This window comes from Vanacampus margaritifer, chromosome 18 (genome assembly GCF_051991255.1).
Source record: "Vanacampus margaritifer isolate UIUO_Vmar chromosome 18, RoL_Vmar_1.0, whole genome shotgun sequence".
Taxonomy (NCBI): Eukaryota; Metazoa; Chordata; class Actinopteri; order Syngnathiformes; family Syngnathidae; genus Vanacampus; species Vanacampus margaritifer.
Genome location: NC_135449.1, coordinates 2,590,099 through 2,612,837, shown reverse-complemented (window position 1 = coordinate 2,612,837; position 22,739 = coordinate 2,590,099). Strand labels below are relative to the sequence as shown.

Sequence of the window (22,739 nt, the reverse complement as noted above, 5' to 3'; positions counted from 1 at the left end):
TGTTTTTTGTTGAAACCAGCATACTTTTGGTACAGTAAGCATTATATTACACTGCATGTTTGGTCGTTTTCTTGAAATCATGCGAAATATGAATGCGTTTTTGATCATAAGCGTTCCGATAAGGTTGCTGTTATTTCATTTATAGTCAACAGTGGGCGACTTAAATTAAGCCGCTCGGTTTCAGCTGTGCGTAGAAGAAGAAGCACTTCCATGTCAACACAGACGACTGCGGCCAAAATGGCGGCGCTGGACGCGGTACAGCGTCTGGAGTATTTATCTTTGGTATCCAAAGTGTGCACCGAGTTGGAAAACCATCTTGGAATAAGCGAAAAAGATCTTGGTATGTCCGAATGTCTTTTGGCTTACAACTTACCAGCAAATGTATTTTTACATGAAGGGTTTCGCTAAAATGTTCTTGTTTTCGCTAGCTGAATTCATCATCAGCCTCGCAGACAAACATCCGACATTTGGAGAGTTTAAAGCTGCCTTGTCACAAAATGGAGCCGAATTCACAGTAGGTCGTGGCTAATTGATTGTTTTACATTTTTCAACGACCAATCATTGTGTTTTGTCTTTCAGGAAACGCTCACTACAAATTTGTTTAGAATTATTAAAACCATGCAAGCCTCCACGAGTCAAGGTAGACATTTTCTTTTTCCTATAGTGCGTTTTTTAACCATGAACATTAATGCTACATGTCATGAACATGTTTGTTTCTCTCTGGCTCACATCAGCGCGTCAGCAAAAACCCAAGAGTGAACAAGACAAGTTGAAAGAGAAATATCCTGCTCTATGTAAACCAGATGATCCCGTGTGGACGGTATTTACCTTCAGCTTATAAACTTTATCTTCTATACCAAAATTACAGTTAACAGTAGAAATCATGACATTAGACTCTTGTTGGAAAAATAATGTACAGTGTTGGTTGTGGTGGTGTTGTCATCGTTGTGACTTTCTGTCCATCAGCTTTCTTCACATCAACTCAGTAAAAACGATGAGCGAGTTGCCGCCGCAGCCATGAAGCAGCTGGAGATGCTCATGCCTCGTTGTGTTCCTGGGTGAGTTTAATATTATTAACAATAACCATAATTTGTGAAACTAGTTAGAGATTATATTAACAAAAATTGTCTACATTTATCTTGACTGAGGCTTCTAATGACAACATTTGAATTCCTTCAGGACAAACGACGCAGACAAGGACAGCACGCGGAAGCGCCATCGTTCCGGGTCGAGAGATCGCGATGGCGAGACGACCGGCAAGCGGCGACGGAAACGACCTTCCCGCTGGAGCGACCGACCGCCGAGCCCGCCCCGAGATCCGAATCCCGTCGAGCGACCTCTGTCCAACGTTCCCGTGGTGGGCGACATCTACTGCGGGAAAGTGTCCAGCGTGATGCAGTTTGGATGCTTTGTGCAGCTGGAAGGCCTTAGGTACGAGGTTCGATTTGACCACTTCAGCAACTTCAAACATGAGCAAAATCATTTCCATTCTTTTCCTTCATGTTTCAGCCAAAAACTGGAGAAATTAAGCAAACCCCAGACGGGGATCAAGTGTTGTATAATGTCATTCTACTTTTCTTTTTTTTTAACTCTTACTAAATAAATTTAAATGTACGCAGGAGACGCTGGGAAGGCCTCGTGCACGTATCGGAGCTGCGCAAGGAAGGCCGAATAGCGGACGTGTCGACTGTAGTCAGCAGGGGACAAAAGGTCAAGGTCAAAGCGCTGTCTGTGACCGGAACAAAGGCCAGCCTCAGCATGAAGGTCGGTCCCAGAAGGAGTAGGAAGGGAAGACGCAAAAGAACTTGTGACAAAGCTGGAAACATTTTTACAGGATGTGGACCAAGAAACTGGAGAGGACCTGAATCCCAACCGCAGAAGGAACTTTGAAAACGGCACGGGTGCCGGGGACGACGCCATGAGGAATCCCGACTTTCCCGTGGTCTGCGTGCTGGAGAGTGAGGAGAACCCGAGCCAGCAAAAAAAGATGGCCAGGATCACCGACCTGGAAAAGTGGGAGATCAAACAGGTCGGCAGTCATCACAGACAAAGACATTGATAGAATTAAGCGATCAAATCAACGATCGACGGATAGCAAGTCGATTCCTCAGAAACATTCCGACTTCCAAACTCGCCTTCTCCGTCCAGATGATTGCCGCCAACGTGCTCCCGAAGGAGGAGTACCCGGAGTTCGACAAAGAAACGGGAATCCTTCCCAACTTCAACGACGAGGAAGGTAAGCGCGTTGATGACTTTTTTTTCTTCTTCTTTTTTTGCTGTCATCGCGTTACCGTGTGATCACGTGACGATCATGTGACCAGACGTGGACATCGAAATCGACCTGGTGGAGGAGGAGCCGCCCTTTCTGCAAGGTCAGACTCGGTGGAGCACCAACTTGAGTCCCGTCAAGATCGTAAAGGTACATTATTATTATTATTATTATTATTGTTATTATTATTATCATTGGGATATTTAGATCTTTTTGTGTTTAGAATCCCGACGGCTCGCTGTCGCAGGCGGCCATGATGCAGAGCGCCCTGGCCAAAGAGCGCCGCGAGCTCAAGCACGCGGCCCGCGCGGACGAGATGGACCGCATCCCGACCGGCCTCCACAAGAACTGGATCGACCCCATGCCGGACTGTGCGCGCTCAAAACCTCTTAGCGCCGGACGTGTCTGCAATGCCGGCTCACCCTCTGCTCTCCCGCCGCAGATGACGGCCGGCAGATCGCCGCCAACCTGCGCGGCATCGGCGCCCCGCCGGCCGACGTTCCCATGTGGAAGCGTTACGCCTTCGGCGGGAATCAGGTGTCGTACGGCAAGAAAACGGAGCTGTCCATCATCCAGCAGCGGGAGAGTCTGCCCATCTTCAAGCTGAAGGAGGAGCTGGTTCAGGTCTGCCAGGCCACTCGCACCATCGGGAAGTCCATCCGCCCAGCGCTCATTTTCTGTCCCGCGCTTCCCGCAGGCCGTCCACGACAACCAAATCCTGATCGTGGTGGGCGAGACCGGCTCGGGGAAGACCACGCAGATCACGCAGTACCTGGCCGAGGCGGGGTACACGGCGCGAGGGAAGATCGGCTGCACGCAGCCTCGCCGCGTGGCCGCCATGTCCGTCGCCAAGAGGGTCTCGGAGGAGTTCGGATGTCGGCTGGGCCAGGAGGTGAGTGACAAGTTGCCTGACGTGTGCACGCTGTCCAACAGGTGGCAGCAGAGGAGCACTTGGATTGTTTAGGGGCACTTTTCGTTCAATTGCATTATTATTATTATTTTTATTTATTTTTTGTGCGTGTGTGTGCTGGGACAATTTAAAAAAAAAAAAAAGTGGGCCAGAGTAAGCTAACAGCTCATTTGCATCACAAAAGCAAGCAACCACACAATTACAAATACACACACATACATAAAACATAAGATAAAAGTTAATCTTTTTTGGGGGGCTTTTTTTTTTTTTTTTTTTTTTGAATGCCATGAATAAGTTCTGTTGACTAGAAATTTTATGCTTTTTTTATTTTTTATTTTTACGCAAGAGCAGGGGTGGCCAAGTTCGGTCCTCGAGAGCCACCATCCAGCCTGTTTTCCATGTTTCTCTCCACTAACACACCTGATTCCTGATCAGGATCGTTTTCAGGCTTCTGCAAAGCTTGCTGATGAGCTGACAGGGATGTGATTTTTCCGCTAATTCGCGGAATTCCGCTTTTTTTTTTTTTGCTCTTCAGCATTATTTATGTGTTAACTTAGTAATCACATTAGTTAGATATGATGATATTCTCAGTGATAGTTTTTAAAAGCAAAGGCAGTCCAATGTTTTTGAATGTGACTGATTTTGAGTTGACTAAAACTGCCATTTTATATGGGATAGTTCAATATACATTGAAAATTTATGCTGTTGTTTTGTCTATTTCTTTGTCATGTGAGTGCATTGAAAGTACTTAAAAACACGGAAAACCCATGAGCTCCTGGACCTAGCTGGGTGCCAGCGGCCCCCAGACCCCCGGCTAAATTTTCAGATAATTTCACTTTGGTCAAATCACATCCCTGAGCTGATCATTAGAATCAGCTGCGCTGAAGGAGGAAGACATGGAAAACAGGCCGGATAGGGCCGAACTTGGCCACCCCTGTGCTAGAGCATACAGAAGGCTTTGATGCAGCCCCTGAACTGAAGACAACAATTGAAGCAGTGGTAGTTATTACAAAACCGGCCAGCGGGTGGCAGCAGAGTATAAGACCCTAACTAACCGTGTAGCAAAAAGCTCTTTTCCCCACTGTTTGCTAACTAATGCTAATTGTTGCAAAACAGAAACAGATAGAAATAAACTTTTTGTCCTGGTTGAAAGAAGAGACTCTAATCTTTCTTTTGGTAGGTTTTGTGTTTTTATAGCAATAGAACACAATATTGTGTGGGCTGTGCAAAATCAGTCAAAATCCAGTGAAACAGCTGGGAGCGAAGGGGGTTGCTTCAGTGCAAATGGCTGCGAGCAAATGAGTTAACCATCCAATTAATCGGTTATCGGAATTTAATTCTGATTAACTCTTTGACTGCCAAAAACGTTAAATAACGTTTCGTAAAATCCTATGGAGGAGTGCCAAAGACGTTAAAAGACGTTTTTTTTTCAAAACAGGTGAAACTAACCATTTTCTATTGTTGATTACTCAAAAACGGAATAAGGTAGAAACAAACTTTTTTTTTTCTGATGGAAGATGAGAGTCCAATCTTGTTTTGGCAGTATGTGTGTTTCCATAGTCCAAACACATAATTTTCTATGGACCTTGAAAGATCAGTCAAAATGCTTAAAATCGGCTGGCACCCACGGCATCCCTTTTCTGAAAACGTCTGGCAGTCAAAGAGTTAATATGAGTCTGTATCAGCCTGAAAAAAAATCCATATCGGTCAGAAAATGAAAATCGTAAGAAGCTCTGGATTCAAGAATGTCCACCAGTGGCGAAAAATCATAAGAGAGCCCGTCTGCTTTGTAGGTGGGCTACACCATCCGTTTTGAGGACTGCACCAGCCCCGAGACGCAGATCAAGTACATGACTCACGGCATGCTGCAGCGGGAATGTCTGCTCGACCCCGACATGGGCCAGTATTCGCTGGTCATGCTGGACGAGGCCCACGAGAGGACCGTCCACACCGACGTCCTCTTCGGACTGCTCAAGAAGGTACGGCAGCGTCGCAAAATTGAAGAATTTGCGACGAGCATTGCCGGCGCGCTCTCTTGGCCAGACGGTGCAGAAGCGCAAAGACCTGAAGCTGATCGTGTCGTCGGCCACGTTGGACGCCGTCAAGTTCTCGCAGTATTTCTTCGAGGCGCCCATCTTCACCATCCCGGGGCGGACCTTCCCGGTGGAGGTGCTCTACGCCAGGGAGCCCGAGACGGACTACCTGGACGCCAGCCTCATCACCGTCATGCAGATCCACCTGACCGAGCCTCCCGGTACCGTCACAAATTCACCCCCTTCTTTTGGTATCTCCCGTTTCATGACGCGCTTCCCGCGGCCGGTCCAGGTGACGTCCTGGTGTTTCTGACCGGGCAGGAGGAGATCGACACGGCCTGCGAGATCCTCTTCGAGCGCATGCGGATGCTCGGCCCCGACCTTCCCCAGCTCATCATCCTTCCCGTTTATTCCGCACTGCCCAGTGAGATGCAGACCAGGATCTTTGAGCCGGCGCCGCTTGGCAGCAGGAAGGTCAAACTGCGAATTGATTCAGAAAAAAACACAAACAATTGGCATTTTATTTTGCAGATTACAAATAAATAAATGACTGAAAGTGAAAATAAAAACAAATAAAAAATCTAATTCAAAAATTAAATGCAAAAACATAGATATTAATGGAAATTAAAAAAATATATATATATACCATAAATGAATAAAAAAATATTAACTCTTTGACTGCCAGACGTTTTCAGAAACGGGATGTCGCCAGTGCCAGCCGATTTAAGCATTTTTGACTGATCTTTCAAGGTCCACAGAAAATTACGTGTTTGGACTATGGAAACACACATACTACCAAATGAAAGATTGGACTCTCATCTTTCATCAGAAAAAAAAGTTTGTTTCTACCTTATTCCGTTTTTCAGTAATCAACAATAGAAAATGGTTAGTTTCACCTGTTTTGAAAAAACGTCTTTTAACGTCTTTGGCACTCCTCCATAGGATTTTACTAAACGTTATTTAACGTTTTTGGCAGTCAAAGAGTTAAAAAACATTCAAAAATGTTTTAATAAATGTAAAAAAAAAAAATTTTTATAAATGGAATTAAATATCAGTCAATAAATAAAACCGCTCTGTTCTCACATTTATTTATTTCATGCTGCAGACGCTCTGCCAGGACGAAATGCTATTCAAATGAGGGGGGCGGTCCTAAGCGTGTCCTGGGTTGGACTCGCCGGCTTGCATGGAGAGCGCCATGCAAGCCGCACGACTTGAATTGCTCGACAAGTCATGATGGTTTTTATTTATTGATTAATATTTTATCTCTATTTAGATATTTATTTTTGTATTAATTTTGACCTATTATTTTAATTTTATTTTTTATTATGTATATATATATGTATATATGTTGTTTTTGTTTCCATTTATATTTATTTATTTTTATTTAAATTTTGAATTATATTTTTTACATCCATTTTTTGTCATTTATTTATGTTTTAATATAATTGAATTAATATAGCCTTGCACTGATCCACATTCCAGTTGAATCCAGCCCAGTAAAACCAATTGAAACCTTGCGACGTTTTGCCCGCGACCGGCAGGTGATCATCGCCACAAACATCGCCGAGACGTCGCTGACCATCGACGGCATCTACTACGTGGTGGACCCCGGCTTCGTCAAGCAGATTGTCTACAACTACAGGTCGGGCATCGACCAGCTGGTGGTGACGCCCATCTCGCAGGTGGCTTCCAACTTCCGTTTCGCATATTTCTTATCATTTGCTCTTTATTTGATTATTTTTGCTTTTGTTTATTTTACACATTTTATTCATATATTATACTGCCAATTTGGCATCTTGCTCGTCACGGCTATCGTTTTTCTGCGCGTCATTTTGACAGAAATTATTGTTAAAAAAAAAAAAAGTTACAATTTTCTTTTTAACTATTGGAAACAGTTGCTGCTCGGGCCCTGACTAGAGCTGCGAGCATGCGATTTTTGGCAATTACCCGAGTAACAAATAATAATAATAATAATAAAAATGCAAATATGCGCATTTTTTAAATTACCAGACAAAATGGTATGTGCCCCAAAAAAAACAACAACCTAATAGCAGCCCAAAACTGATTTTTTTCCTTGCACGTCGTCAAGCTCCTCACAGAATGTTTGTCCTAATTTGATCAAATAATGTGCTAGCGGGTGCTCATTAACTCATTAACTGCCATTGACGGCTATAGACGTCAAAAATTCATTTGAACTATTTCTATTAGTTTAAATTTTTTTTCCTCTTTTGTTAACAAGAGTATGAAAAGCTAGAATGTTTTTAATTGTTCATTTAGAACAGATATGAAATTTGTGATTAATCTTGAGTTAACGAGTGAAGTAATGCGATTAATTACGATTTAAATTTTAATCACCTGATGGCCCAAATTTTCAGTCATCTTTTCTTTTCTTTTTATTCATTCACTGCCATTGACGGCTAAAAACGTCAAAAATTAATTTGAACTATTTCTATTAGTTAAATTTTTTTTCCTCTTTTGTTAACAAGAGTATAAAAACCTAGATTTTTTTTCATTGTACATTTAGAACAGATATAAAATTTGCGATTAATCGTGAGTTAACCAATGAAGCCATACAATTAATTACAATTAAACATTTTAATTGCCTGTCGCCCCTAATTTTTAATCATCTTTTTTTTTTATTAATTTATGGCAGTGAATGAGTTAAAAAAAAAAGAAAGAAAGAAAAAAAACATATTTGCATTTTCTCTGGTTGAGCTTCTGGCCAAAATATTTTTTGATGGCGTCCAAATGTGTCTGAAACCACGTGTCATCCAGGCGCAGGCCAAGCAGCGCTCGGGCCGCGCCGGCAGAACGGGTCCCGGCAAGTGTTACCGCCTGTACACGGAGCGAGCGTACCGGGACGAGATGCTGACCACCAACGTGCCGGAGATCCAGAGGACCAACTTGGCCAGCACGGTGCTCTCGCTCAAGGTGCGCCAGTGATGTCACCGAGTTCTGTTTTATCATATGGATATGTGGGCTGAGTTTCTTTTCCAGGTTTATACTGTGCCCCCTTTTAAAACTGTCATAAAAAAGAACGTCCGGTACAAATGTGAAAATGATGTCATGCGGCCTCGCCCGGCAGGCCATGGGCATCAACGACCTTCTGGCCTTCGACTTCATGGACGCGCCTCCCATGGAGACGCTGATCACCGCCATGGAGCAGCTGTACGCTCTGGGGGCGCTGGACGACGAGGGGCTCCTCACCCGACTCGGGCGACGGGTGAGGACCGCCGCCGGCGGGTCGCTTTGATCCGGTTGGCTTTTCTGGGCTTCCTGACGTGCGCTTTGGTCCCGCCCAGATGGCCGAATTCCCTCTGGAGCCCACGTTGTGCAAGATGCTGATCATGTCGGTGCATCTGTGCTGCGGTGACGAGATGCTCACCATCGTGTCCATGTTGTCCGTGCAGAACGTCTTCTACAGGCCCAAGGTACGGTACATGCTAACTGGCGTGCTAGCTAACATGCTAAGAAGCTGCGGCGTGAACGTTCGCGGCAGGACAAGCAGATCCAGGCGGACCAGAGGAAGGCCAAGTTCTTCCAGCCCGAGGGCGACCACCTCACCCTGCTGGCCGTCTTCAACTCGTGGAAGAACAACAAGTTCTCCAACCCGTGGTGCTTCGAGAACTTCATCCAGGCTCGCTCGCTCAGGAGGGCGCAGGACATCCGCAAGCAGATGATGAGCATCATGGACAGGCGAGCGGCGGTCAGCCAATCGGACGTCTCCGTTGGGGCTAACATTTGACGGGGATGTCCGTCCCGGCAGGCACAAGCTGGACGTGGTGTCTTGCGGCGCGTCCACCGTGCGCGTCCAGAAGGCCATCTGCAGCGGTTTCTTCCGCAACGCCGCCAAGAAGCACCCACAAGACGGCTACCGTACCCTCATCGACCAGCAGGTGGTGTACCTGCACCCGTCCAGCACGCTCTTCAACCGACAGCCCGAATGGTGAGGCAGCATCACGGTTAGAATAGAATTCTTACTTTACTTTTTTGAATTCACTCAGTTTTAATTTGGTTTTAGAGCACATTTGTGGTGGATGCTTAGTTTTAGTAGTTGTAGTGTTAGTTTTTCTTTTTCTTTTTAATGCTTAGTTTTTTAAACATTTTCGTATTAGCTTTAGTTTTCTGGGAAAATGCTTAGTTCTAGTTTTTATTCATTTTAGTATTAGCTTTAGTTTTTAATGCTTAACTTTATTTTATTTTTTTAATGGAGTACTTTAAGTGCAAAAACAAAATTTCTCAAATGACCGTTTGACCTTCCGTCTTCTGTATGGACAGACAGCAGCTCATTTATGATGCTAATTAACCCCCCAAAAAAAGGCCATTTTTGCTGTATTGATGTTTTCAGTTAGTTTTTGTATCTTAACGCATTTTCATTTTTTTTTTTATAAATGTTAACAAAAATATTTTTTCAATTGTAGCTGTAGTTATTTTGTTAGTTTTTACTATCTGTGATGACGATGTTGGCGCTCTAATCTCCAGGCTGGTGTACCACGAGCTGGTGCTGACCACCAAGGAGTACATGCGCGAGGTGACCACCATCGACCCGCGCTGGCTGGTGGAATTCGCTCCCGCCTTCTTCAAAGTGTCGGACCCGACGCGCCTCAGCAAGCAGAAGAAGCAGCAGCGTCTGGAGCCGCTCTACAACCGCTACGAGGAACCCAACGCCTGGAGGATCTCCAGGGCGTTCCGGCGACGCTGACGACAACTACGTGGCATCGATAAAGTCAGGTATGATTTCATTTTTATGACGTATCATATGACTTCCATTTTTTATGACTTAAACTATTACTAAGGTGAAGTTTTTTTATTTAATTTAAAATGACATTATACATTCATGTCTGACCTTAAATTTCTAGATTTAAAATTCTCGTATTAATAATTAAGCCATGTCTTATGATCCATGTCATTAAAAATGAAGTCTTATCGTGCGTGTCAAAAAATACTACACTCTAAAAAGAGAATTGTTGATCATCTTAATAAAATTGCTTCAAGTGGTAAAACACAATTGAATTTAGTTAAACCTTAGTGAATATATTAAGTTTAATTATGAGTTCTTTAAAATGTATGTATAATTAATGAACTCATAATAACTTTAGTTTAACTAAATTCAATTGTGTTTTACCACTTGAAACAATTTTATTAAGATGATCAACAATTCTCTTTTTAGAGTGTATGAGATAATGTATATAGAGACTCAAAATAGCATTATAAATACTAGCTTTTAACAACCTTTATTTAATAGTAAAAAAAAAATAAAAATACAACGTATATAAATATGTAAAGAGTGTGGATGTTAAGAAGCAGTCGGGACGTGCGCTCGTGTATAATTTGGAGTAATTTATTAAGCAATCTCTTGATCCACGCTCGTATTTGGAGGCTTCGGAGGTGACAGGAAGCCTCGCAAAACAAAACTACCTCGTGAGATTAATTTCGAACAAAAACACCTTAGCTGTATATACAAGGGGGGGTTGGGGCTTGTGTGCAAGAGGTGCATGGGGTTCGGGGGGGGGGGGGTCATGTATGAAGAGGAAGATGCTTTGGGGCACAGCAAGGGGGAGGGATGCGGCTTTAGTACATGTATGCTTTGGAGTAGGGCTGGGCGGCGTGTGGGGGCTGCTCGGCGGCGTTGTAGGGAGCCCCCGCCTCGTCCAGGTGAGACAGCGGCACCGTGTCCTCCTCGTTGACGTAGCGCTCAAACTCCGCCTTCAGGCTGGGCCGCTGATTGTCGGGGAAGGCCAGCGAGATCAGCGCCTCGGGCTCGCACACGAACTTGTACACGTAGCGCTCGCCCGCCACCTGAACACGACGCGCGCGCTTAGACAAGATGGCTGACACGTAACGCACACAAAATTATTATTATTTTTTTTACTTGCCTTCTGCATGATTCCCTTCTCGTAGTAATAGCGCAGAGAGCGGCTCAGCTTGTCGTAGTTCATGGCGGGTCGATTCTTTTGCATCCCCCACAATCGGGCCACCTGAGGAGCACGTTAACAGACGGAGTGACGTGTTTATATAAAAAAAAATAATCCAATATTACTAATTTGTTTGTTTTTGCAGCTGTAATGAAACATGAATTAAAAAGTGTTTTATAATTTCATTTAAAGGGATATTTGACTCATTGAGCCATTTTCAGCAGTAAAATGTTAATATTTTGTCCATGATGTGATAACTTCATTATTTTTCATGTACAATTAGTACCTTTAAAAACAAATTTTATCCACTTGCTGTCGACTGAGGATGCCATGATTGGTCGTTGCACAGGTGATGTCATCTTCAGTCGACAGCAAGTGGATACAATTTGTTTTTAAAGGTATTGAGTGTACATGAAAAATAATGAAGTTATCACATCATGGACAAGATATTAACATTTTACTGCTGAAAATGGCTCAACGAGTCAAGCATCCCTTTAAAAAAAAAATCCATCCACATCATTTAAAAAGTGCCTTACTATGTATCTTGTCTTTTTTTTTTTTTAATGGATGCAATTGTTTTTCACATAGCTGCGACAATATACATAATTGCCTTTTAAACATCAAAATGATGTTACTTGACTTAGTCATAACATTACAACTTTGTTTTGATATTTTTTTGGTCTGTTTTCTTTGCAGTGTGGCGTCAGCACCGACAGTCCAAAAGAACCTGCCTTGGAAAAGTGCTATGCGCAGTGAATTTCAGAACGTTGCGACTCGTGCGCGTTTCCCCGCATGATGCAGCAAGCACGCGTAGCACGCGTAGCACGCGTCTCGCCTCTTGTTGCTTTTGATGGCTGAGTGCTCTCAGCCTCTAATTGCACTTGTGCATTTTTAATGCCTTGTGAAAACATAATGGAAGAGCGTTGCAATGTTTGGACGTACCCGCTCGTAACGACGTCGCTAATTGGGCAATTATGAGATCGCACTTCACTTTTTGGTGGGGGTGTTTTTTTTTTTGTTTTTTTTTAATAAATCAATCATTTGCTCTAAAAGGCTGTGAATGGATTCTATGTGTTGTTTTTTCCCCTCTTCCTGTGACGAGCCAAGTAACCTTGGGCATGATGGCAGCGTGTGATTTAAAATACATAGTAAGGCATTTTTCCCCCCCATGCGATTACTACACTTCCTTGACACCAATTACTACTTTGCCATAAGACAAGGTTTTGGCACCATCAAAAAAACTCTACCTCTTCCGGTTCGATGAGCTTGAACTCCATCCCGCGGCCGGTCCATGCGATAAAGTGGGCGTTCCCGGGGTCGTCCAGCAGAGCCACCAGGAACTGCCAGAGCTGCAGCGAGCCTCGCCGCTGGTAAGGCGTTCCCTCGCGGAACACGCTGCTGCTGCCGCCACCGCCAACTTCCTGCTTCACCTCACCTGTGAAGGAGAGGACACGGTTGCCATGACGATGAGGTGGCCACAGATCAAAAGGATGGAAGGCATCTTAAAATTGTGTATTTTAGACCATTGCGCGCCTCCGCTGCAGAAAATTTAAAAAAAAAAAACCTTGACATAAATTGTAATTTTTTAGTCATGCCATCTTAAAAAAAACGCCTTTCTACACATGTTGTTTTTTAGTCTTTAAAAAAATCTTGAAAAAAAAAAAAAAAAAAAACTTCAAAAAAATTATCCATTTTTAGTCATGCCATCTAAAAAAATGCCTTACTATACCATCATGTCAATTTTTAGTCAACAAAAAAAACTTAATATAAATTGTCATTTCTTAGTCATGCCATCTAAAAAAAAAACCTTACTATACATCATGTCATTTTTCAGTCTTAATTTTTTTTTTAAATAAACCTTAATATAAATTGTCATTTTTTAGTCATCAAGCCAAATAAAAAAAAAACTTACTATACACATGTTATTTTTTTGTCTTAAAAAAAAATTATTTTTTTTAAACTTCATAAAAATTATCTATTTTTAGTCGTCATGCCATCTAAAAAATGCCTTACTATATATACATCATGTAATTTTTTAGTCAAAAAAAAAAACTTAATATAGTCATTTCTTAGGCATGCCATCAAAAAAAAAAAACCTTACTATACACATGTCATTTTTTTGTCTTAAAAAAAAAACTTCAAAAAAATTATCCATTTTTAGTCATGCCATCTAAAAAAAAACCTTACTATACATCATGTCATTTTTTAGTCTTAAAAAAATATTTTTTAAAAAAAAATTAATAAATTGTACTTTTTTTAGTCATCATGCCATCTAAAAAAAAATCTTACTATACATCATGTCATTTTTTAGTCTTAAATTTTTTTTTTAAATAAACCTTAATATAAATTGTCCTTTTTTAGTCATCAAGCAATCTAAAAAAAAAACCTTACTATATATACATCATGTCATTTTTTAGTCAAAAAAAAAAAACTTAATATAAGTTGTAATTTCTTAGTCATGCCATCTAAAAAAAAAAACCTTACTATACATCATGTCATTTTTTGTCTTAAAAAATTTTTTTTTTAAAAAAATTAATAAATTGTACTTTTTTTAGTCATCATGCCATCTAAAAAAAACCTTACTATACATCATGTAATTTTTTTGTCTTAAAAAAACTTCAAAAAAATTATCCATTTTTAGTCATGCCATCTAAAAAAAAACCTTACTATACATCATGTCATTTTTTTAGTCTTAAAATTATTATTTTTTTAAATAAACCTTAATATAAATTGTCATTTTTTACATCAAGCCATCTAAAAAAAAAACCTTACTATATATACATCATGTCATTTTTTAGTCTTAAAAAAATATTTTTTAAAAAAAAATTAATAAATTGTACTTTTTTTAGTCATCATGCCATCTAAAAAAAATCTTACTATACATCATGTCATTTTTTAGTCTTAAATTTTTTTTTTTAAATAAACCTTAATATAAATTGTCATTTTTTAGTCATCAAGCCATCTAAAAAAAAACTTACTATACACGTTATTTCTTTGTCTTAAAAAAAAATTATTTTTTTTAAACTTCATAAAAATTATCTATTTTTAGTCGTCATGCCATCTAAAAAAATGCCTTACTATACCATCATGTCATTTTTTAGTCAAAAAAAAAAAAACTTAATATAGTCATTTCTTAGTCATGCCATCAAAAAAAAACAACCTTACTATACATCATGTAATTTTTATGTCTTAAAAAAAAACTTCAAAAAAATTATCCATTTTTAGTCATGCCATCTAAAAAAAAACCTTACTATACATCATGTCATTTTTTAGTCTTAATTTTTTTTTAAATAAACCTTAATATAAATTGTCATTTTTTAGTCATCAAGCCAAATAAAAAAAAAACTTACTATACACATGTTATTTCTTTGTCTGAAAAAAAAATCTTTTTTTTAAACTTTAGAAAAATTATCTATTTTTAGTCGTCATGCCATCTAAAAAAAAACCTTACTATACATCATGTCATTTTTTAGTCTTAAAATTTTTTTTTTAAATAAACCTTAATATAAATTGTCATTTTTTAGTCATCAAGCCATCTTAAAAAAAACTTACTATACACATGTTATTTTTTTGTCTTAAAAAAAAATTATTTTTTTTAAACTTCATAAAAATTATCTATTTTTAGTCGTCATGCCATCTAAAAAATGCCTTACTATATATACATCATGTAATTTTTAGTCAAAAAAAAAAAACTTAATATAGTCATTTCTTAGGCATGCCATCAAAAAAAAAAACCTTACTATACACATGTCATTTTTTTGTCTTAAAAAAAAACTTCAAAAAAATTATCCATTTTTAGTCATGCCATCTAAAAAAAAACCTTACTATACATCATGTCATTTTTTAGTCTTATTTTTTTTTTAAATAAACCTTAATATAAATTGTCATTTTTTAGTCATCAAGCAATCTAAAAAAAAAAACCTTACTATATATACATCATGTCATTTTTTAGTCAAAAAAAAAAAACCTTAATATAAGTTGTAATTTCTTAGTCATGCCATCTAAAAAAAAAAACCTTACTATACATCATGTCATTTTTTGTCTTAAAAATTTTTTTTTTTAAAAAAATTAATAAATTGTACTTTTTTTAGTCATCATGCCAGCTAAAAAAAACCTTACTATACACATCATGTCATTTTTTAGTTTTAAAAATTAATTTTTTTTAAATAAACCTTAATATAAATTGTCATTTTTTAGTCATCAAGCCATCTAAAAAAAAACTTACTATACACATGTTATTTTTTTGTCTTAAAAAAAATTGTTTTTTTTTTAACTTCATAAAAATTATCTATTTTTAGTCGTCATGCCATCTAAAAAATGCCTTACTATACATCATGTCATTTTTTAGTCAAAAAAAAAACGTAATAGTAATTTCTTAGTCATGCCATCAAAAAAAAAACCTTACTATACATCATGTAATTTTTTTGTCTTAAAAAAAAAAATTTCAAAAAAATTATCCATTTTTAGTCATGCCATCTAAAAAAACCTTACTATACATCATGTCATTTTTTGTCATAAAAAAATATTTTTAAAAAAAACTTAATAAATTGTACTTTTTTTAGTCATCATGCCATCTAAAAAAAAACCTTACTATACATCATGTAATTTTTTTTGTCTTAAAAAAAAAACTTCAAAAAAATTATCCATTTTTAGTCATGCCATCTAAAAAAACCTTACTATACATCATGTCATTTTTTAGTCTTAATTTTTTTTTAAATAAACCTTAATATAAATTGTCATTTCTTAGTCATGCCATCTAAAAAAAAAAACCTTACTATACATCATGTCATTTTTTGTCTTAAAAAAATATTTTTTAAAAAAAATTAATAAATTGTACTTTTTTTAGTCATCATGCCATCTAAAAAAAACCTTACTATACATCATGTAATTTTTTTGTCTTAAAAAAAAAAAATTCAAAAAAATTATCCATTTTTAGTCATGCATCTAAAAAAAACCTTACTATACATCATGTCATTTTTTGTCATAAAAAAATATTTTTAAAAAAAACTTAATAAATTGTACTTTTTTTAGTCATCATGCCATCTAAAAAAAAAACCTTACTATACATCATGTAATTTTTTTTGTCTTAAAAAAAAAAACTTCAAAAAAATTATCCATTTTTAGTCATGCCATCTAAAAAAACCTTACTATACATCATGTCATTTTTTAGTCTTAATTTTTTTTTAAATAAACCTTAATATAAATTGTCATTTCTTAGTCATGCCATCTAAAAAAAAAAACCTTACTATACATCATGTCATTTTTTGTCTTAAAAAAATATTTTTTAAAAAAAATTAATAAATTGTACTTTTTTTAGTCATCATGCCATCTAAAAAAAACCTTACTATACATCATGTAATTTTTTTGTCTTAAAAAAAAAAACTTCAAAAAAATTATCCATTTTTAGTCATGCATCTAAAAAAACCTTACTATACATCATGTCATTTTTTAGTCTTAATTTTTTTTTAAATAAACCTTAATATAAATTGTCATTTTTTAGTCATCAAGCCATCTAAAAAAAAAAACTTACTATGCACATGTTATTTTGTCTTAAAAAAAAAATTCTTTTTTTTAAACTTCATAAAAATTATCTATTTTTAGTCGTCATGCATCTAAAAAAATGCCTTACTATTATACATCATGTCATTTTTTAGTCAAAAAAAAAAAACTTAATATAAATTGTCATTTCTTAGTCATGCCATCAAAAAAAAACACCTTACTATACGTCATGTCATTTTTTAGTCTTAAATTTTTTTTTTAAATAAACCTTAATATAAATTGTCATTTTTTAGTCATCAAGCCATCTAAAAAAAAACCTTACTATATACATCATGTCATTTTTTAGTCAAAAAAAAAAACTTAATATAAATTGTCATTTCTTAGTCATGCCATCAAAAAAAAAACCTTACTCTTATCATCACTTATCATGTAATTTTTTTGTCTTAAAAAAAAAAACTTCAAAAAAATTATCCATTTTTAGTCATGCCATCTAAAAAAAAAACCTTACTATACATCATGTCATTTTTTAGTCTTAAATATATATTTTTTTAAATAAAGCTTAATATAAATTGACATTTTTTTAGTCATCAAGCCATCTAAAAAAAAACCTTACTATATACATCATGTTATTTTTTTGTCTTAAAAAAAATCTTTTTTTTAAACTTCATAAAAATTATAAATTTTTAGTCGTCATGCCATCTAAAAAAAAAAAAAAGCCTTACTATACATCATGTCATTTTCTTTTTATAGAGGTTGATTTTACGCCAAATAGAAGTGGAAATGCGAGACATGCAAGATATGAGAAGGGGCACACGTCAGCGCCCTGTGGCGCTCCACACCATCAGCGACTAGTTCTCACGCTGAAATAAGAGCTACCAAACTTCCAAGTTGGGCGTCTCACGTTCCCTCCTGAGAGACAACTCACCTTCAAACTTCTCCGGGACCACGCGGGAGTCGTTCTCGAAACCGTAACCTAGTCGACGACAAGCACATTTGCGTAAGCCTCGGTGTGTTTCAAAACAAACAGCAGCAGCAAGAATTTGTTTTCTTGCGGTCTGAAAGAGAACAGAAGAGCTCCCGACAGAAGAACCTTTGACGGTGCACTACAACCAAGTCATGAACAACTACAAACCAGCTAAGCAGAAATAGCAACAAACTAACATTTTCAGCCAACCAAAACACATCTAACTAATAATCTTACTACAGCGTACTTTTCACTATGGGACGGAAGAGGATTAGGGCCGGTGAAGCGAGAAAAAAATAAAGTTTGGCAGGATTCTCACTTTATTCTCAGAATTCTCACTTTAAAAGTATACACTTTAAAAAGTATACAAAAACAAAAAAGAAAAATTACTGCATTTTTTTCAGAAAAAGTTCACGCAAAAGTTGTTTTACAGGTAAAAAAAATAAAATAAAATGATATTACATAATAATATATAATAATAATATTTTCTAGAAAAAAAGTTGTAAGTGTGATAAAAGTAGGAAAGTTCTTTGGAGAAAAAAAACTTTCTATATAAAAAATAAAAAAAAGTTTCATTTATTCAGGTAAAAAAAAGCTTTATAGAAAAAAGGAAGATTTAAAAAAATTATTTTCTAGAAAAAAAAACATTTTTCTATGCTTCTAGAATAACTAGTACCATATTTTATTTTGCAGGAATATTTAAAATGTAAAAAGTACGGGGAGGAGGGGGGGGGGCAGTTAGGTTGACTAACTTGGCATTTAAGTTTGGCCAACGAGAGTAAATCTTTTCACTGTTAACATGCAAAACAAAAATAAAAATAAAAAATCTAATTGTGATTGTTGAAGTGTTTGAGGTTCAACCCTTACCTTCGGGGGTTGGCTGGGGGTTCGGGTAGGCTTCACTGTGGTGGTACATGGAAGAACATCCAGACACATCTAGCAAGAAAAACAAATAAGATGTATTGAAACGGACAAATGAGTGTGGGGACTGATAGCATCATAAGAGGAATACAAAAAATATGCAGGTAAACACTAGATATGTAAAGTGGTTGAAATGTCAACAATGTGTATGTGTGCGTGTGTTTGTGTGTCAGTCCCGGGAAGAAAAACAAGCGATCATAATAAGCACAAAAGGTGCAGCAGTGAGTCAGTGCGGCGGAATGCATCGCTCCCGATAACATGTCATTGAAAGCGTTGTGTGTGTGCGCGAGTGAGCGATGCGACGCCGTGACTGCCTTTGTTACATGTCAACAATTATTCATTGCAAATGTGTCCCATTAATTGTTTTATTTTCATATTTATGGTGCATCAAATTTGTATTATTTTTTTTAATTCAGAGCTGGCAACTACTCACACTGTACTTCAGTAGAAAAGATACAAAAACTACAAAAAACTCTGAAAAGTAAGACTGAAATGTACTTTAGTACAAAAGTTTTTTTTAACCCTTCAATTATATACTATTTTGATAACTGAAAAAAGGGGAGAAATGACATTTTGTTTTCTAAAACCAAAGCACATTTTTGTAGGTAAAAAGTTTCTCCCACCCCAAAAACAACCTACGATGTATTTATTTTTTAAATAATAATTTTAGAAAAGAAAAAAAAAACAGCTATTGTCTGACACACAAAAAAGCTAGATTTTTATTCTTTGGAAAATGTTTGAGGATTTTTTTTAACCCTGAAAAACAGATGTAGTTGAAAAATTAAGTAAATTAAAAAATAGACATTAAAGTTTCACATTTTTTTCTGAGAAAAAAATTATTTTCAAGAAGAAAGCGTTGACTTGTGGTCGTTGGGTTCATCCAAGTCTTACATTTCTTCTTTCTATTTTTTTTCTTTCTTTTTTTTGTGACAGAGAGCTAGTTTTGCATGGAAGAGCTGGTTTGCGCTTGCAGCTTGTTGTTGTTCAAAACTCCTTCACCCCCCCCCCCCACTCTCCCATCCCCCTCCTTGCGAGAGGTTCGGGTTACTGCGGCCACGCTCATTTTTCCATTATGAGTTGATGGTGCTGCAGCAAAAGGAAGCTGCCGGTGCAACGTGAAACCCTTCGGCCTCCGCCGGGGACTCTAGTCTTTCCTCTGCCCTCCATTTTCTCAATGAAATTCCTCTACCGCATCCAGGGAGGGGGAGAGTGGGGGGGGGGGGGGAGCATGGCGAGGAGGGAAGACTTTGGAAGGAAGGAAGGAGAAGGTGTGAATGCACCAGAAAAGAACATTTTTTTTCTCTTTTTTTCTTTCTGGAGTGTCCAAGGAGTGAAGTGGAGGGGAGGAGTCCACTTGGGTTCAGGGAGAAAAAGTTTGCTCCTTCTTGGACATTTTGTTCCGCAGCTCGTTGAGATGACCAAAAGCGGAAAAAAATAACTCATAAGTTTTGCCTCACTGGGATTTTTTTTATCCAGCCAATATAAATTTTGGGGTTGTTTTGTTTTGTCTTTGTTAAATATGGACCTGACCACAAAAAAAGGTCCTTAAGAAAAAAGAAACAAGAATTTTCCAAGATTTTTTTTTTTTGAGAGGAAGAAAGGTGATTTTGAAGAAAAGCAAAGGATTTTTTTAGAAACAAAAAAGGTCATTCTCATAAAATCATTTTATTTAAGTAAACTTATTTTAATCAGGTTAAAAAAAATGCTACTTTTGGCAACAAAAAAAAACTTCTTTTTTTTCTCATAAAAACTTTGTCTTTAAAACTAAACTTTTTTTTCTATAAAATTTGCATTTCTGTAATGGAACATATTTTCGTGTGTTTTCTTCTCTCTCAAAACTAAAACTTCTTTCTTGGACCTTTTTCTTTCTTCTGTTCTAAAAAAAAAAAAAAATTTCTAAAATGATAAGATATTTCTTTTCACTGTGGCCCCAATACCTTTTGCTCATGTTTGATCTTATTTTTGTCACAATTTTAATCAAAAATAATATATAATTATATATATTTTTCAATTTCATATTTTAAAAAAAAATTCTAGAAAAAGAATCCAACTTTTATATGACGTTTTTTTTTTTAATTACGTTTTTTTTAAGTATTAGACATTAAATATAACTATTTTACACACAAAGTCTGGAGATTTTTTTCTGAAAAAAAGGAAAAAAAATTAATGAAAAATGTACTCTTCAGAGTTTTTTAAAAACTTTTTTCAAATTTAATTGTCCTATAAATTAGACTCAAAATGTTTTCATAAATAAATATACTATTTAAATCTAGGATTTTTTCTCTCGAGATTGAACTTTCGTCTTCAGTTTTCGAACACTTTTTTTTGTTAGTTTTTTTGTATATATTTCCGTGTTTTTGCCCTCGGTGGGCCACCGTACGTGTGCTTGCTTCCCACCTGTGTCGTAGCTGAAGTCTGTGGGCTCCTGCTTGACCATCATATGTGCCGGCGGGAACCTGTGCGGGTGCATGTGCGAGTGCGGGTGTTGGGCTCCGTGGGGCGGCGCTGCGTTCCCGCGGCCATGCCCCGGTCCGGAGACGTGTCCCCCGACGTGACCCGCCCGCTCATAGAGGGGGTCCATATATTCTTGTTTGAAGCTCTGCTGCAGGTAGGGCATGCAGGGGTCCGAGTGCTGCCGGTGGTAGCCCCCGCCCCCTGGACCGCCCCCGCTGCCGTGTCCCGCCGGGGCGGAGGGCATTCGCTGGAAAGCCTGCGAGGATGCGGGGAACTGGGGGCACATGGGGTCTCCTGAGGGGCCCTGATACCTGCAAGCGAGTGACAAGTCTGACATTCACAACTTGGAAATCAATCGGCATGAGCAATCAAAAGGTTGGGGTCAATTAAGGGTCACCTGGCATTGAGGGGGTACGCGTTGCTAGGTAGAGGCTGCGAAGCGGCGGCGGGGTTCATGTAGCCGGCGCCGGGCCGGCCGGCCGTCGCAGGTTTGGGGGAGTAATGTTGCTGCATGGGCGACATGGGGGTGCCCGGGCAGGACCGCTTGGCACCCCCTGCGCTGGCTCTCTTTTGCTCATAGGCACTGCGGAAGACACACAAACAGGCGTCAGTTACAATTTGATTATGAAGAGAGAGACATTTCTGATTCTCAGGACTAGAACCTTCCCTTAAATCCAGAAACTTCTCTCTTGACTGTGACCTTCTTTTGGGACTTGAGTTTTCGATATTTTGATGCTTACCTGGCATAAAGGCACTGCTCGCCACTGGCGGCGTAGCCAAAGCTGGGCTTATGGCTGCACGACTGGCTGGGGTCCGAACCCGGGCTCTGTGGCTCCTTCTTGATGGTGACAGGCGGACTGTGAAAGGCCACCGCTATTGACACACAGAAGATACAAAAGACACACAGTTAGCACAAAGGGTTCAAAAGGAGTGCAACATTTTCTGTTCATTTTCAAAGACATCTTTGAGACTTTTCAACAGGAGATTTAAATATTAAAAGGCTTTTAAAAATATTTTAATTTTGGAAAGTCAATTTTGAAGACCCTGTTTAGTCAATTGAGACAGACATGGTTATTTTAGTGAATGAAAACTAATGACAAAAACTACAACTGAAATTCAAAAAACAATTTTGTTAACAAAATAAGATCAAAACAAAAATGCTTTTAAAAAAAACAAAAAACAACTGAAACTACATTTTATGTTTACAGAACTGAAAATGTCCTTTGTTTTAGTCTTTCATAATTAATTTAACACATGAGCCCTCTGGGATTATTTTAAATGTGATTTTGAAGTAGATTTATGATATAAAGATGTTTGAAAGTGTGTCACACAGAAGTGACTATCGAGCGGCAGCCAATAGAAAACCATCTTAAGATGACGTCGCTCTTAGGCGACAATTTTGCATGCTTGACTTTTGGCCTGCTTTTTCATTTAACCCAGCCGAAATGCAACGCAAGTAAAGAAATGCGTTACTTTTTTCATTTTACCACGGTGTTTTTTTAAATATTGCACACAAGTAATACACAAACTAATACTGAAACTAACTAAAATTAAGCATTTTTAAACAACTAAAGCTAATAAAAATGAACAGAACCACATTGAAAACTCATTAAAACTAACAGATTTTTATTTATTTTTAAACTCAACACAAAATAAAAACTTCCTAAACTATAATAACCCCATACATGTTTGAAGAGAATTGCTAAAAACGTCGAAATACGTTCGCTAGTTAGCAATAGCTAGACCCGAAAAATTTATATTCGCTAGTTGTCAC

General features: G+C 37.7%; 2 protein-coding genes across 8 annotated transcripts in view; one reads left to right on the top strand and one right to left on the bottom strand.

Moving 5' to 3' along the window:
* The first annotated feature begins 77 nt into the window (after window positions 1-77).
* Window positions 78-12,563, top strand: LOC144038001 (ATP-dependent RNA helicase DHX8-like). The gene is made up of 24 exons (XM_077550012.1): window positions 78-340; window positions 429-514; window positions 580-640; window positions 735-820; window positions 967-1,058; window positions 1,180-1,431; window positions 1,620-1,764; window positions 1,835-2,029; window positions 2,149-2,236; window positions 2,322-2,419; window positions 2,493-2,640; window positions 2,712-2,893; window positions 2,967-3,161; window positions 4,973-5,158; window positions 5,223-5,433; window positions 5,505-5,686; window positions 6,754-6,894; window positions 7,988-8,143; window positions 8,298-8,435; window positions 8,515-8,643; window positions 8,712-8,908; window positions 8,979-9,158; window positions 9,695-9,943; window positions 11,824-12,563. Exons 1-23 carry the CDS (start codon window positions 211-213, stop codon window positions 9,912-9,914), a joined length of 3,498 nt encoding a protein of 1,165 aa, XP_077406138.1. The 5' UTR covers window positions 78-210; the 3' UTR covers window positions 9,915-9,943; window positions 11,824-12,563.
* Window positions 10,538-22,739, bottom strand: part of etv4 (ETS variant transcription factor 4) — a 37,997-nt gene continuing 25,795 nt past the window's right edge. For all 7 annotated transcript variants that reach the window (XM_077550013.1, XM_077550014.1, XM_077550018.1 and 4 more), the window contains 8 exons: window positions 21,706-21,838; window positions 21,363-21,548; window positions 20,909-21,276; window positions 18,458-18,526; window positions 17,552-17,599; window positions 12,375-12,562; window positions 11,089-11,190; window positions 10,538-11,011 (listed from right to left, as the gene is read on the bottom strand). In XM_077550013.1, coding sequence (XP_077406139.1) covers window positions 10,784-11,011; window positions 11,089-11,190; window positions 12,375-12,562; window positions 17,552-17,599; window positions 18,458-18,526; window positions 20,909-21,276; window positions 21,363-21,548; window positions 21,706-21,838 — 1,322 coding nt within the window. In that variant the 3' untranslated portion in view covers window positions 10,538-10,783. The remainder of the gene's footprint in view (window positions 11,012-11,088; window positions 11,191-12,374; window positions 12,563-17,551; window positions 17,600-18,457; window positions 18,527-20,908; window positions 21,277-21,362; window positions 21,549-21,705; window positions 21,839-22,739) is intronic.